The 16,353-nt window shown below is 41.6% G+C and overlaps 1 protein-coding gene across 1 annotated transcript in view; it reads left to right on the forward strand.

The window, feature by feature from the left end:
- The first annotated feature begins 423 nt into the window (after nt 1–423).
- GPCPD1 (glycerophosphocholine phosphodiesterase GDE1 homolog (S. cerevisiae)) overlaps nt 424–16,353 on the forward strand; it is a 75,150-nt gene continuing 59,220 nt past the window's right edge. The window contains exons 1-2 of the mRNA XM_006870408.1: nt 424–592; nt 8,191–8,267. Coding sequence (XP_006870470.1) covers nt 8,219–8,267 — 49 coding nt within the window. The 5' untranslated portion in view covers nt 424–592; nt 8,191–8,218. The remainder of the gene's footprint in view (nt 593–8,190; nt 8,268–16,353) is intronic.

The raw sequence follows: 16,353 nt of genomic DNA on the forward strand, positions 1-16,353 counted from the left end.
TAATTCTCATTTCAAACTTTAATGATGGGTCTAAGTGTGATTGCTTGTTTTGTAACAAAAGTTAAGTTTCCTAAAATTTCCTAAGGTCTGCCAATTTCCGCGTTTTTCAACTGTGAAAAACGGCCATTTAGAATGGTAGCTCCCGCCTCCACACTGACTTGTCCCTAAACCGACGTTAAAAACCACGGTCGGCTTTCACGGCCTCGAGCCAGGTGTCCTCCGCGCGGATACGGGTGCAGCTCCGGTACCCGAGTTCGCGGACCAGAGGGATGCAGGTGATGCCCCGCAGCCGACGCCGGCCCTTTCCTGGAACGTAGGGCCCGCCCCTCCACGCGCGGCCGCCGATTGGCCGGGGCGGCGCCAGGCGTGACGCCAGCCCCGCCTCTCCCTCCCGTCGGCCCCGCCCCGCCGGGTGGCCTGGCGGTTTGGTCTTGAGCAGCTGAAACCGGTTTGGAGCGGAGCCTCTTCCTAGCGCTCTGCGCCGCCGCGGGCCGCCTAGGGGAGCGCTGGCGAGGTGGGACGGCGTGTGCCGGCACCTCGGCCCGCAGCCCTCGCTGTTCAGGGCGGCGGCGCGAACCCGCGGACCCGGCAGGTGAGCGGGCGGGCATGCGTGCGGGCGGGCGCTCACGTGGCGGCCGAGCTGTCAGGCGGGAGGGTGGGTCCCCTGCCCGGCGCCCCCGCGGGGACTCGGCGGCCTAGACGGGCGCCCGGGCTGCCGGCGCGAATCACGGCGGCGGCTCATTGTTAGCTGCCAGCCCTCTGGTTCTCTCCGTAAACACGGGAAATAGGCAAATGCCGGTAGAGCTGCTACCACCGTGGCTTCTCAGCAAGTTACGAAACAAAGAACCCGAAAAGGAAGCTCCCGGAACAGTGCGCCTCCGCCCGGGCGTGTGTCGGTGCAGACAGCCGGGTGTGTTGACAGCTGCCGCTGTTCTGAAACGGCCTCCACGCGTGGCCGGGACCCGGAGTGCTGCAGGGCCCTCGATGCCCTGTACGCTCCCACCTTCCCCGGCGCTCTCCAGCGACCCGGTGCAAGGACCGTGGGCTCTTCTGACCTTGAGGCAGATGCTGTGTTGGATGGAGCGCTGGCTTTGAGAAACGGGAAGGAACCCCGCAGTGGGTTAGCACCCATGTTTTTGTTCTAACTCTTCTCTCCCTCCCATTTTCCGCTCAGTGTCGACCCCGCTATTCCATTCGTTCATGTTTCTCCCTCTTGCTATATTTCTGACAGTTGTGACTTTGCCAAGAAGTAAATACAAACTAGCAGTCTTTTTCGTTTCTTTCTTTTCCCAGCTGGTAACATTTTGGCTATAAATAATACAGATTGAAGCCAGCTGAGGTGCAACTGCAAGTTTGAATTAGTTCTGAAGTATTGGACGAACCAATATTCTCGACAATTTAAATCAGAAAAAAAAGGCTGGATTTAGAAATCTCACAGTGGCAGAAAACAGTGACATTTTTTATGTCCGAAATGTAGGTCAATGAATCAGATCTTTGTGTATAATTTATAAGCAGAAGACGGATCCCCATGGGGGACAAATGGAATGGGAAACATTTGGAAACTATTTGACTACATTGTGTAGAAAGTTGATGAAGGGGTTGAATTGGTTGGCTTAGTGAAATCTGTAGAAACGCTGTTTTAATAAAACTATATTATTGTCTGCATGTACTTGGTTAAAATATTTGCTCAAAGTACACTGGGATCAGAATTCTTGTTTGGTGCTAGTTGCTGAGGAAGTGATTCCAGCTCGTGGTGACCTCATGTGTGCAGAGTAGACTAACTCCATAGGGGTTTCAAGGCTGTGACCTTTCTGAAGCAGATTGCCAGCTCTGCCTTCTGAAGTGCCTCTGAGTGAGTTCAAACCACCAACCTTTTTGGCTTGTGTGTGCCATGGGACCTGTGGTCAGAACAGTGGGGTCTAATAAGCCCTGGCGAGGATGGACAGAAAGTGAACCCTGGGACACATTGGCATGGCTAGTTGTGAGGATCAAAGCTGTTGGCATCGCATCGAGGAGTGAGTAAGGATAATTGGAAACAGCTTTTTCTTCTGGAATGAATTTGAAGGAAAATTGAAAGCTGTTCTCCTTGGTCAAAAAAAAACAAAACAAAACCACCAGCTAAAAATATCTGTGACTTCAACTTAGTTCTTCACTAAATGCCACTGTACCTTGGTTAGCTTAAATTTCCATTTTGACCCCTAAGTTGGAAAACCAGTAGTGCCGTATATTGGCAACATTTCTTTGACAAAAACAATAGAGTAAAAATTATTTTGCCAGTTAGCGTAAACTCTGAAGTACTTTCAAATGTACTGTTTACAATTTTACATGTCCTGTTTTGCTGGTTGCTTGAGTCTTTAAAAAAAAAAAAAAAAGTGTTAAATGAAGCTCAAAGTTTTCAAAGAATGCTGCTTAGTATTTATCTTCAAGAAGCACAAAATGGAAATTATATAAAATAAAACTAAAAACCTGTCTCAGGAAGTGTATATAGTGTATATAGGCAATAGAAGAATTGGTTGAATTACTTATAAAAGTCAGTTTGGGCACATAGATGTATCTGGAAGATATCTCCCCTCCCAAGTTGATGTTTTTTGCTTATTTGGAAGAGGAGGAAGTATGGGTGGGTGTGTGAATTTTGTGTCATTAAACAGTGTAGGATTTTACTTTATCACTACTGTTTGGGTCCTAGCTGGGTGCTAAAATTGTATGCTTCAGTCCTGAACCAGAATTTTGGCCTCTGTCCAAGATTAGGTAAACTGCCATGGGATCAGCATCCCCAGGCTTTTATTTGGGCATGATACTAAGTTATTTGGGGTGAAAATTAAACCTCTTTTTTTGGCTTTTGGCAATCCAGGTGGAAGATGAAAGGATCCTTTGTTTAATTGTTGAGAGATGTTTTTGTGTTTGTGTAGATAGCTTTGTGTATAGTAGGTTTACTGCAGCTATTTACATTCAAGTTACTGCTGCCACTATTATAAATAACCTAAATAATGAACTACTCAATAATCAGTTGATTTTATGGAATTAAATTAGATAAGCTTTCTATTTGTTTTAATGCAGTAATAATCTAGAGACAATTTTAAACCAACTGATGATCTTAGTATATAGGAATAATTACAGTTGATTTCCCTATAGATTGGTTAAAATAGTTATTTGAAAATGATGAAGAAAAAATTGAGTACCAGTTATGTAATTTTGTGGATGAGACCATGGAGAACTGTAGCAGTAAATACTGGATGAAAGTGCAAGTTAGAGGCTGAGGCTGATTACTCAGCACTTTTGCTGGACGATGGTGCTTTTTGTTGGCTCTTAAAATGATGTAATTCAACAACTTCAAAGTCAAGGTTTTTTCATTTTTATTTGGCCAAACTTAACATTTTTTCTTGATGTGACATAGATATCATCAGATGTGAAAAGAGAACTATTAAGATATTCAGGTAACTGTAGGTTAGTGAAGGGAGTAACAATCTGGAGCTATTTTTGAATTTAGATAGTTCTTTAGCAGCTGGATATATTTAATCTATGCTTTTAATAGATCATGTTTACTCTTATTAGACTCAGAAAGTCAAATAAGGCATTTTAGAAATTATTTTGATTCAAGAAAGGTTTCTCCCCAGATCACAGTCTTGGGTTTTCTAAATGAAATGCACAAGTAGCATGAAACCATGTTAACTGATGGACTTGTGGAATGTGTATTTAACATTTACATTGTATCATTGATATAAACATGGTAATAGACAGTTTATAACTAGCATTGACTTTAGACTCTGGAGCTGACACTGTGTGGAGTTACAGTTCTCTTGAACCTATATGGGTAGCTATCACAGATCACAGTGTCTCAGCTTTAGCGCTGTTGATAGCTATAGCTGGATTATTTGTGGAGGGCTGTTCTATGCATCATAAGGTGTTTAGCACCACCCCAGTGTGTGACAATTAAAAAGATTTCCACAAGTACTGCTTGTACCCTGGGGGATATGAGAACTGCCTGCTGTTGAGAACCACTGCTATTGATCTGTCTACCTTCGCTGGAACTTGTGGCTAACTGTGAGTAAGTAGCAGAGTTCATTAAATGACCATTGCAGAATTATTTATGTGTTAGGGGCCAGGGGAGGGAGCAAAGAGAAAATAGAAGATTGAATAGCTATGAAAGTTACTTTAGGACTTTTTATAATGTAATGCATGAACTCAAATAAAATTTAAACTGTAAATGCGTAGAAATGATGCAGAGGCAGTAAAAATCATTCTTTTTGCTCAATTTTTGAGTTCTTTTGAATTTTTATTTTAATTTGGTTGGCATTCTTTAGAAACATTAATGGATTAGGGTGAGAGAACTTTTTCCCCAAGGGTGGGATGGTGGTGGTAGTGGTGGTTGGAAATGTTATGGAGTCCCTGATGCAAGCAATTAAGCACTTGACTACTAACCAAAATGTAGTTGGTGATTTGAATTAACCAGAGGTCCCTCAGAAGACTTCTGAATGATCACAACCTAGGAAGCCCAATGGAGCAGTACCACTCTAACATAGGGGCCACCAATTAACAGCAACTGGTATAGCTTGGGTTTGGAGAAATATCATAAAATATGATGTACCCTTGTTTAGAAGGAGCTCTGGTAACGTAGTGGTTACGAATCGCGCTGCGAACCTTAAGGTCGGCAGTTCGAAACTACCAGCTGTTCCATGGGAGAAAGATGAGGCTTTTCTGCCCCCATAAAGATGTACAGCTTCGGAAACCCTGTACAGGGTCGCTGTGAGTCGGAACCGACTCCACGGCACATAACCACCCCACCACCACCCTTGTTTGGAATATATGTCTTTATTTAAATTATGTAATCTTCATGAAAATTGGTTTTGTATTTGTTTGATCAATTTCCTGTCTTTTTGAGTATTGGCAAATAGAGTCTTTGACTGGGAAAGACAAATGGAAATTTTGACTAGAGGGAAAATGGAGAGATTGAGTGGTAAAGGAAAGACAAATGGAAATTTTGACTAGAGGGAAAATGGAGAGATTGAGTGGTAAAGGACGTCAAAGACTAAGGGGTTTGTTGTTGTTAGGTGTCATCAAGTCAATACCAACCCATAGCGACCTTATGCACAGCAGAACGAAACACTGCCTGATCCTGGGCCACCCTCACTACTGTTGCCATGCTTGAGTCCATCAATGCTGCCACTTGGCCAGTCCATCTCATTGGGGGTCTTCCTCTTTTTCTCTGACCCTCGACCTTACCAAACATAATATCCTTCTCCAGTGACTGGTTTGAATATGTCCAAAGTATGAGAGACAAAGTTTCAGTAAATAATCAAAGTGATTACAAGTAAGACATGAAGAAGAATATTCTACTGGACATGAAATATATTATTTGAAGAATATTTAGAAATCAAAATACAGGTAGGAGACTTTTGGCTTGGAATGCAGTTGACAACTTTAGAAAGATAGGAAAGTAAAATCAATTAGATGAATCAGTAAGGTTTGGTAGTAAACTGTGAAGGGATTAAGACTGAATTGGAGCCTGTGGAATACTGGTGTAACACTGTAAGATAAGCACTGGACCACAAGACCGGTTTGAACTGAAAGGTCAACTGTTCAAACTTACTAGCTGCTCCTCAGAAATCCTCTTTCAGGGTCGCTATGAGTTGGAACCTTCTTGATGGCACTACCAACAACAGCATGGCTAATAAAGTGAAATCCAGAAAGACTGATTTGTGTGGAAAGGAGGAGTTGTAGTGTGATCTTAGAAGTATCTTAGAAGCCTATTCTCAGACTTGTAGAACATAACTAGTTTGTCTCAATGGGCAGTATTTAAGTTCTTTAGTTGTTTCAACTGATATCTTGTTATTAAAGTAGACATTCTTTCTTTCTTTTTTTTTTTTTTAAGGTTTTTATTGTGGATTGAGTAAAAGTCAATCCACATCTTGTTTCATTACATCTTGTTTCATTACAATGATTGTAATCCCCTCCATGTACCATCAGTTAACAGTATTTCTGTCCACTTTAGCTTTTTTTAAAAAAACAAAAACAAAAAAAACCACTCAGGCATATATAATAATTTACATCTCCAAAGGGCACATTCTGCCTCCTGGCCACCAGCTTTTAGTCCCTTTCTGCCCATAAATCTGGAGTCCTCAACCGCTCCCCCTCTCCATGACTCCATCTCTGCCTCTGTCTGGCGTCGCTGCTTCTCTGGATAAGGTCTCTCATTCTGCTTGTGTGCTTCTCCCTTGATGGTCCTAGGGTCCTCTGTTTCTGGATTGTAAGATTAACCACCCCCCTGTTTTTGTTACAAAACTTATTCTTTTACAATTGTGACAGTCGCAATTAGTCATGATAATATTTATTCTCTGTTGAATCTTACGAATCTTATCCCCATCTCTTTTCACCAGACCAATCTAGACAAGATGAAATCTATTCAGTGGGGACTCTTTCTTTCCCCCCATACTCTTAAATTAAACTCCCTCTTGAAACCTTGTAAGCCAGTCACTTCGTGCCTTTATTGCCCCCTCATTTTAGGTAGCCAATGTCTAAGTTGCCCGTCCCTATCCATCCTGTGTACAGAGGGGATAGAATTGATACTTGATGTGAAGACTCCTTCCGTCTCTGTTGGTATTTAAAGTAACTACCTCTCTGAGTATAGGTCAGGTTCATCAAATTGTAGCAATTTACCCGTTTCCTTTATCCAAAAAAAAAAAAAATTTTTTTTTTTTGTAATCTTCCTCTAGTTGAGTTCTGAATTTTGAGCCATCGAGGCTAGGTCAAATGGTCAAATGGGTATTGTCTGCAAGTTTGGGTGTTCTTGTGCATCTCCCCTCACTTCATATCAGCTGGATGCTTCGTTTTCAGCTCTAGCCCTCTATGGCTAAGTCCTTGTCCGTGGGCTCAAGCGTCTCCAGATCTCACCACACTTTGGACCAACCAGCCCTTCCTCATCTCTCTCTATCACCTCCAGGTCAACAGGAGTCAATGGACTATGGTTGAACTCAGCCCATTTCTTCATTGCTACCGTTCCCCTCTTCCACTTACCAATAGACCAATGTGGTTGCCAGCAAGCTTGCATGCCTGTTCATGTGTACCCTATGAGTTTCAGTCTTAGAGGGGAGTTTGTCCTGAAGGAACTTGACTGCTTGCCTTGATGGCTTCATGGCAAACAGTTGCTTATTCTTGTAGTAGCCAGTCATGCTGACGTTTTTGTTTTGAAGATGTATCTTCTGTCACTCTAGCTGTTCCAGGCTGGTGTGGCCCAATGAACAGATACAAAAAAAAAAAAAAATGTCCACACCTTTATCTATGTGCTTCTGTCAGGCGTTCATGGCTGCTCTCTGATCCTTCTCCTGCTTGGTCTTGCCCAAGATGACGGCTCCGGGAGCAGCTGAGTATCTTGAATTAGAAAGCAATGGATTTCTTGTTTCTGCTACAAATTCCCCTAGCTGTAAACCTTCCTACCTTCTAAATATTCCTTTATACGTGGTTTAGAGTTTTGGGACCATCCCCTGAGCCTGCTTGGTCCGGTATTCTGTGTTTTTGCTGACAGAGCTCTTCACTGCACTTCCACCCGATCCACCATCTTGTTTGTTCTCCTAAAGTAGAAAGTCTTGAGTCAAGATGTTTTTCCTAAGTGTAGTTGTAGTTGTTCTTCCCTTCACCATAACGTGAGCCTGGTTGGGAAAGTTGAATTCGGAACAGCTGGTTATCAAAAGAGAAAATATGTGACAAGAGACTCTTGACTTAAACAGTTTGGAAATATTATGTAATATTTTTGGTTCATACATTTTTAAACAAACAGGTTTATAATGGTTACGCCCTTAAACTTTTTAGGTGCTTCCCAAGTAATGCAGTCAGTTTATATTTATAAAACAAAACAAAACCACTAAAAAACCCAGAAAAACCAAACAAACCCAAATCGATTGTCTACTAATCTATTCCGACTTATTATGACTCTGTAAGACAGAAAACAATTGTCACAAAGGGTTTCTAAGGCTGAATCTTTACAAAAGCTGACTGCCAGCCACATCTTTCTGCTAGGGAGCGGATGGTGGGTTCCAGCTGTCAGCCTTTAGGTGGTCAACAGCCTTCGTCTGTTATGACTACGAAATCTTTTTCTCACAGTTGAAATTTGAGTTCTTGTTAACTTGTTTCTTGATGGTAGTAGCTAGAGCTAATATTTTCATATACTATGAATGATGATTTCTTTTTTCTTTCTAGCACAACATCCAAAGACAAAGCCATCAGAATGACACCTTCTCAGGTTACCTTTGAAATAAAAGGACCTCTTTTACCAGGTACTGTAAAATTTTACTAAAAAAAAAAATTTTTTTTTTGCATTTTCTTACCTAGATGATCATAAATATAGAGTGCTTATTAGAACGGGCCTCAATTTTATGTGACAGTATCTTTAGGTCTTACCTAAATGTCAGAATACCTAATGTTAGAAATGTGCTTGAGTATAGTGAATTCAAGATGACAAAAAAACCCAAAACTTCCTAAATAGCATTTTACGCTCAATATTTTCTAAAAGAGCTATGAGTTTATTTACTTTTGGACCACGACAAAGATGGTTGGGCTATGATTTTTTTAAAAAAGATTTTATTGTGACTTGAGTGATAGTTTACATAGGAGAACATCAGTTTTGCACTCATCCTATCATAATTCATTTCATTGCAATGATTACATTGCCCTCAATGTGGGCTGTGATATTTAAACACATGAAAATTAGGCAACTTTAGCTAATGCAAGAAATTGGCAAACTATTTGGTTGTATGACTTTGCTCCTTACTTACAGTTTTTGTATTTTTTGCTATCAGAACATATTGAAATAATTTTAATGTAAGATACAGCACATCAAAGCAATATCATTTCTCCCCTATTGTAGTACCCAATAGGAGTGTAAGTTTTATTTCACAATCTCACAAATAAGTCAAAGGAATTGGTTATGCAGAGTTATGTACCTGGGTCACATTCTTGTTGTTATGTGCCGTGGAGTCAGTTCCGACTCATAGCGACCATGTACAGGGTTTCTGAGACTGTAAATCTTTATGGGAGCAGAAAGCCTCATGTTTCTCCCGTGGAACAGCTGGTAGTTTCGAACTGCTGACCTTGTGGCTTGCAGCCTGATTCGTAACCATTCCGCTACCAGAACTCCTTACCTGGGTTATATATCTCCTTATTTAACATACTCTGGCTATAAACAACTCTTTGCAATTAAATCATTTCCATTTATGACAGCTTCATGTGCTTTAGAGTAAAACTGTGCTCCATAGGGTTTTCTTGGCTATAATCATATGATCACCAGGTCTTTATTCTGAGATGCCACTGGGTGAATCCCAGTCCCCATCTTTTCCACCATCCTTTCAGTTAGTTGTTGTTGTTAAGTGCCATCGAGTCGGTTCTGACCCATAGCAACTCTGTTTAGGGTTCCCAAGGAGCAGCTGATGAGCTTGAACCGCTGACCTTGCAGTTCAAACTGACTTTGCAGTCCAGCACATTAACCCACAGCGCCACACCAGGACTCCTTTCGGTTAGTAGCCAAGAGCAAACCATTTGCAACATGTAGGGACCTTTGCTCTGATTATACTAGTCTGTTTTTCCATTCTCATATCTGCTGCATTTCTTTCCCCTTTCTGGATTCTTTGAGACTGTCTCAAACTCTGTTTCCTCTACTTAGATCTGTGGAGCACTGTCTTTAACTCTCCCATCTGAACCTCTCACTTTTTACTAGGTTAGGGTCCCTCTCAGCATCCCAGCACTATTTTGTGGTACCTCTTAGTTTTTATAGAATCCTAGCAGAGATGGGCACCGCCATCTATTGGCAGGTTTAATATAGGTTGGAAATAGCTAGTTACTCAGTGCATTGGGTCCCTTAGGTCAAATGTCCACCTCTGACCAGCATGTGGCTGCCTTTGTGAAGGGAAGATGTTAGAATTATATTGTATATACCCTTTTAATGAGCTGTAGGCAGGCAGTTTGGAGTCCTGGGGTGGCGCTGTAGATAAGCACTAGACCAGAAGGTCGTGGTTCAAACTCATCAGCTGCACCTCAGAAACCCTATACAGAGTCGCTATGAGTTGGAACTGACCTGGCAGCACTTAACAGCAACAGGCAGGCAGTTGAAGCTAGAAGGAGCTGACTCTGTCAGGTGAATGGACTGACCACAGAGTTGGCCACGGAAAGATCAGCTTGATGAGGGAGAGCACTTGTTCCCTGAAATAAGAAGGATGGTGATAGAAGGAAGGAGAAAATGGTACAAGTGCATGTAGATGACTCTAGGTAGGAAAGAGGATGTAGAGAGACAGGGAGAGGATATTAGAGAAACTCCCCCTTATCCCCATTACCTTGGTTTCTGTCGGGAGCCAGCCTCTACAAGGGAGTTCGGTTCACAAAGTTGGGAGGTCTGGCGGCGACAGAGATATAGAAAGAATATACACAAAGACGCAAAGAGAAAGAACACAAAACACCCTGAAACCAGAGTGGATGCGACACTGGCGGACGGACCCTGGACTACCGGCATTGTGGCCCCTGCAGGCAGTAAAGCACCGCCCTGCAAACCTTAACGCAAGCCTTGCCAGCTGTAATGCCTCACATGCCAGTCGCATGCCAGTCGTAAGGCACGTGGGCTTTGGTCTGCGCCCTAGTTTTATTTCGGGGAGGAGCTTTACACAAAGGAAGGCGGGGTTTGTTAAGACGGGGTACAGAAGTGGAATGTGATTAATCGTTCAACACAGGACACAAGGATTTACAGGTACAAATTCTAAAACATACATCATAAATTGTCTTGATAATCTAACTTCCTTAATTTTCCAGAAATTCAAGCAAATTATTATATGGCACTTTTCCGGTTCGAATCCCAAGACCTCAACTTGGTTTCTCAAGCCTAATTAACATACCTATAGTACCTAATCTCGGATGGGGGAAAGTGAAAAGGATTGAAAGGCATCCTGCTGTGTCGGCTGGCTGGCAGAGTTTTGCAAGAGAAAGCAAGACACCTAGCTGAATGGTTTTGCACCTGGGGACTATCTGAGAAGGCAGACACCTGTTATTCTTAGGACAAAACCCCGGACTACCCCTTGGGGAAACTTGGCTTTTGGAACTTCCCAGCAAACTTGTTTTTGGAGCTTTTTACAGTCTCGGCTTTAGGAGCAGTTTAATATTTGTCCATGGGTATCAAGGGCTCATGTATTAAGTTAATATCAAACATAACTAAATAATTTGATAAAGAACAGTTTGGACGAGCTTGCCCCGTGGCCAGAGTTTGTTCCTCAGAGAGATTTGTTCTTAGAACCTTAAGCACTGCCAACACAGTGGAGACATTAAGAGGGGCACATTAGGAAACCATTTTCACAGAGGCTACAGTTACAGGAGTTTGAAGCATAGCAGGAATTAATAGGACTAAAGAGAATTATACAGAGCTAGCCCCACAGTGAGTTTGTAAAAGCCAATGAACCCGGGATGTCCGGAGGTTACTTCCTTGAGCCCACAGGGTCTCTGGCCAGCAAGTCTGAGTGCAGCCACGTGCTGGATTTTCGTCCATGACACTGGTCCTCAACACCCCAATACCTGCAGTCAGCAACAGGTTTCCTTATTGCAGCAAAAGGAATTGTTCTCTGCGGAATGTGGGGAGACTGGGGAACCATCGAGGGATGTGGAAACCCACTACTGTCAAGTTGATTCCAACTAATAGAGATCCCATCTTGTAAGACAGTAGAACTGAACCATAGAGTTCCCAAGACTGTAAATCTTGGCAGGAGCAGACAGCCACATCTTGCTCTCTTGGAGTGGCTGGAGTTCAAACTACTGACCTTGCGGTTAGCAGCCCAGTACTTAACCGTGTGCCACCCGGCCCCCAGCAAGATGTTAATGCTGGGAGAAAGGGGTATGTATTAGTTTGCTAGTTGCTGCTGTAACATAAATAGAAGTGGGTGGTTTTAAAGAACAGAAATGATATTTCACTCAGTTTAGGAAGCTACAAGTCTGCACTCAGGGCACTGGCTGTAGGCGTCTCTGGGAGATCTTTCGGCTTCTATAAACCTGGCAGCCCTTGATCCTTTGGTGATCTCCACATAGCACATATCTTCCCCTCCTTGTGTGCTTGCTTCTCCGTGCCTGATCTGCTATTTTAATACCTAAAAAGTTTAAGGATAATATGGCCTCAATAGCATAACAAAGAAAACCCTATTCCCATATGGAATTACACCCACAGATACGTGCCATGGAGTCAGTTCCAACTCATAGGACCTTGTGTACGGTTTCCGAGGCTGATAAATCTTTACTGGAACAGAAAGCCTCTCCTTTCACCTGTGGAACACCTGGTAGATTAGAATTGCTGACCTTGGAGTGAGCAGACCCAACTTGTAACCCACTATGCTACCAGAGTTCCTTATCCACAGGTTTAGGGGTCAGGATTACAACACATCTTTTGGGGGCTGGTGGACACAATTCAATCTATAATAGGGCATATAGGGGGAGAGGGGCATATGAGAATTTTACTTTATGCATAGTTTTTCTAGAAATACAAAACTGTTTAGAAATAAAAAAGTATTTTAGGGGGCTTCAAAAAGTTAATGGAGTGGTGGGGGGTGCAGGCTTACAGGGTATACCCCTTGGTTGGGTGAGGATGCATGGACAGGATGATAACTATGCCAATGAAATGATGGATGATGGAATGAATATAAAGCTGATGTTCTCCCACGTAGACTATCACACAATTCACAATAAAACATTAAAAAAAAAGTTAATGGAAAATTTTAATTATCTCTTAATTCCATTTTTTAAAACTTTTTGAAGCTCCCTTACAGTTTTTAAAAAGGATATGTGGGGGTACTGTTGGCAGTTTACTGTAGTTTTTAAAATATGTTTTATTGTGAATTGTGTGATAGTTTACATGGGAGAACATTATCTTTACATTCATCCTATCATATCATTTCATTGCCATGGTTACAATCCCCTCCATGCATCATCAACCAACCAAAGGGTATACCCTGCAAGCCTGCCCCCACTCCCACCCCCAGTCATCAGCACACAGGGCAGTTTTTTTTATAGTTAGTATACTTCTCTTTATTAATGTTTTACAAGTGAGTTAAAATTAAGAAAAAGATCCTCGTCCTAGTAAACAGTGCTTTTCCTTTTCCACCAAGAAACCACAATTGAGAGGAATCAGCCTAAGACAGTCAGTTTGCAGTGCAATGATAAAATGCAAAAACACATATGTAGGAAACTGGATGACTGACCCTCCAAATTTACTTCTGCCATTAGGACTATGTCTTTTCAGAACAAAAAGCAGCCTGCTATATGTGTAGGGATGAGTTATAACAGACTGCGTGTTTTAATAAGTCTTTATGTTGAGAAGGGAATGTCAGAGCCCAAATCAGTGATTTTATGATAATCTGTTGAAAGGAGTCCTGGTGTGGCACTGTGGATTAGTGTGCCAGACTGCAAAGCAGTTTGAACTGCAAGGTTGGTAGTTCAAGCTCACCAGCTACTCCTCGGAAACCCTATACAGGGTCGCTATGGGTTGAAACTGACTCAACGGCACTTAACAATAGCAACATTGAAAGGTTGGTTCTTCAAACCCAGCAGATGCTCTGAGGGAGAATGATGTGACAGTTGGCTTCTGTGAAGATTGTTGTTAAATGCTGTCAAGTTAGTTCTGACTCATAACAACCCTGTTACAGGGTTTTCAAGGAGCAGCTGGTGGAATTGAACCACTAACCTTGTGGTTAGCTGTCCAATGCTTATCCTACAGTTCCACACAGCCTTGGAAATTTTATGGGACAATTCTACCCTGTCTTATAGGGTGCTATGAGTCAGAATCAACTTGACAGCATTGGGGTTGGTATTTAGCTTTACTGTTTTTTTTCTAAATCAGAATGTTTATCTAAATAATTTTTAATTAACCTAAGTTAATTACCAAAAAAAAGGAAAAGAATGTCATTATTTTAATAGATTGGCGAATATTTTAACATGAAATCTTTACATATAGTCATGTGATGTGTCACACACATGTATTCAGAATTTTGAAAGCTTCTGAATAATTGTACAAGCTTTAGATGGTCTGAGCTTACTAAAATGCACATACAGATGGTTAAAGTCTAGTAACGATTAATTCTAGTTTTACTAGAGCTGTGCCTAAAACTTGAAAGCCAACCTGCATTCCTACTATGGAGGCTTTCACTTTATATTTTACATGTGGACTCAATCCGTTATCTTTCTCTGTAGGAATTGTAATAAGAATTCAGAGTTTGTCATTTTATAAGTCAAAGAGTTCTGCATACTTGTATACAAGAAGTTGTTGTTGCTGTTAAGCAACACAGTGTGGGGTTTCTGAGAAGCGACTGGTGAATTTGAACCACCAACCTTATGACTTAAACCAACCTTGCAGTCCTACATTTATCCTACAGCGCTACACCAGAAATCCATAAGAAAGTTCTAGACCTGCTAAATATATAAAATATAACATGTATGCTGGAGGCTATGCCATCAGTATTTTAAATACCAGCAGGACATGTTTCAGTGGAGCTTTCAGACTAAGACTATCAAGAAGGACTTGGAGAGCTATTTTTTTTTTTTTTTTTAACTAAAAATTCCAATGCAAGCCTATGAATAGCAGTGGACCATTGTGTGATACAGAGCTGGGAGATGAACCCTTAGGTTGGCAGACACTCAGAATATGTCTGGGGAAGAGCTGCCTCCTCTTAGCAGAGTCAGTTTAAATGACATGGATGGAGTAAGCTGTCAGGGCATTCATTTGCTGCTGTGGCAGTACTTAAAATGAAGAAACGTTAATAATTAAAATGGAATGTACAAAGTATGAATCTAGGAAAATTAGAAGTTGCTAAAAATAAAATGTATTGCATAAAGATCTATATCCTAGACAGTATCTGCAATAGACTGCTGTTGGCCAGTTTGAGTTAGACAGTCGTGTGGCGCTGAGTCTTGGTGTGACACCGTAAGATCTGCACTGGACTGTTAATCTCAAGTTTGGTGGTTCAAAACTACCAACAGATCTTTGGAAACCCTACACAGTGTCTCTAAGTTAGAACTTACTCTAGGGCACATGACAACAGTGGTGTACTAGTGTAGGAATAACAAATTGAAGAGAGGTGGCATCATAGTCCTTGTGAAGAAAACATTTCAAGATCTATCATGATGTATATAGCGCTGTCAGTGATAGGATAATATCCATACAGCTACAAAGAAGACCAATTACTGTGACTGTTATTCAGATTTATATACCAATCACTCATGCCAAGAACAAAAAAAAAAATGAAGATTTTTACCAACTTCTCTGTCTGAAATTGAATAAACATTCATTCAAGATGGATTGATAAATTGCTTAATGACTGGAAAATGAAAGTCAGAAATAAAGGATTGGTAACTAGAAATACAGCCTTGGTAATAAAATTACATTTTGAGATTGCATGATAGGATTTTGTAAGACCAATGAATTATTCATTGTAAATACCTTTTTCAGCGTAAACAGTGACTATTCACATAACTCTCCCTGTATAGATTATATTGAAATCAGATTGAATACATTTGTGGAAGGAGACCATGGAGAAAGAAGCTCAATATCATCAGTTACAACAAGGCCAGGGGCTGATCAGGCACAGACCATCAATTGCTCATATGCAAGTTCAAGTTGAAGTTGAAATTTAAACAAGTCCACAAGATTCAAAATATGACTTACATTATATCCCACCTGAATGTAGAGGCCATCTCAAGAATAAGTTTGACACATTGAACATTAATGACTGAAAATCAGACAGGAAAAAAAAAAGGAAATTCCAAAATGGATGTCAGAAGAGACTCTGAAACTTGCTTTTGAACATTGTGGTGGTGTTGTGTGTTGTCAAGTTAGCTCCAACTCATAGAAACCCTACATCAGGCTTCCAAGGCAGTAAATCATTACGGAAGCAAGAAGTCTCATCTTTCTCCCACAAATTGACTGGTCGATTTGAACGGCTGAGCTTGCAGTTAGCAGGCCAGCTTGTAATCAACTAAGCTACCAGTGAACATAGAGTGGCGAAAGTGGAAAAAAGAAATAATAAAGCAAAAGAGCTCAATAGAGGATTTCAAAGGGCGGATTGAGAAGACAAAACTCTTATGACAAAATACGCAAAGACCTGAAATTAGAAAACAAAAAGGGAAGAACATGCTTGGCATTTTCCAAGCTAAAAGAACTGAATATGTGGACCCAGTTGGGGACCTGCTTGGCAAGCAGTGTGAAGAGGCCTGGGTACTCTTGGGCCCAGAGTCAGTGGCGTGGCCACGGAGGACTCGAGAGGAGAGTAGAGCTACCAGCTGACGGGAAGAGAGGGCATATGCACAGGAGCGCCCACACTTACAGATGATACCCACATGACCTGGACCAGA

Source organism: Chrysochloris asiatica, unplaced genomic scaffold (genome assembly GCF_000296735.1).
Source record: "Chrysochloris asiatica unplaced genomic scaffold, ChrAsi1.0 scaffold00141, whole genome shotgun sequence".
NCBI lineage: Eukaryota > Metazoa > Chordata > Mammalia > Afrosoricida > Chrysochloridae > Chrysochloris > Chrysochloris asiatica.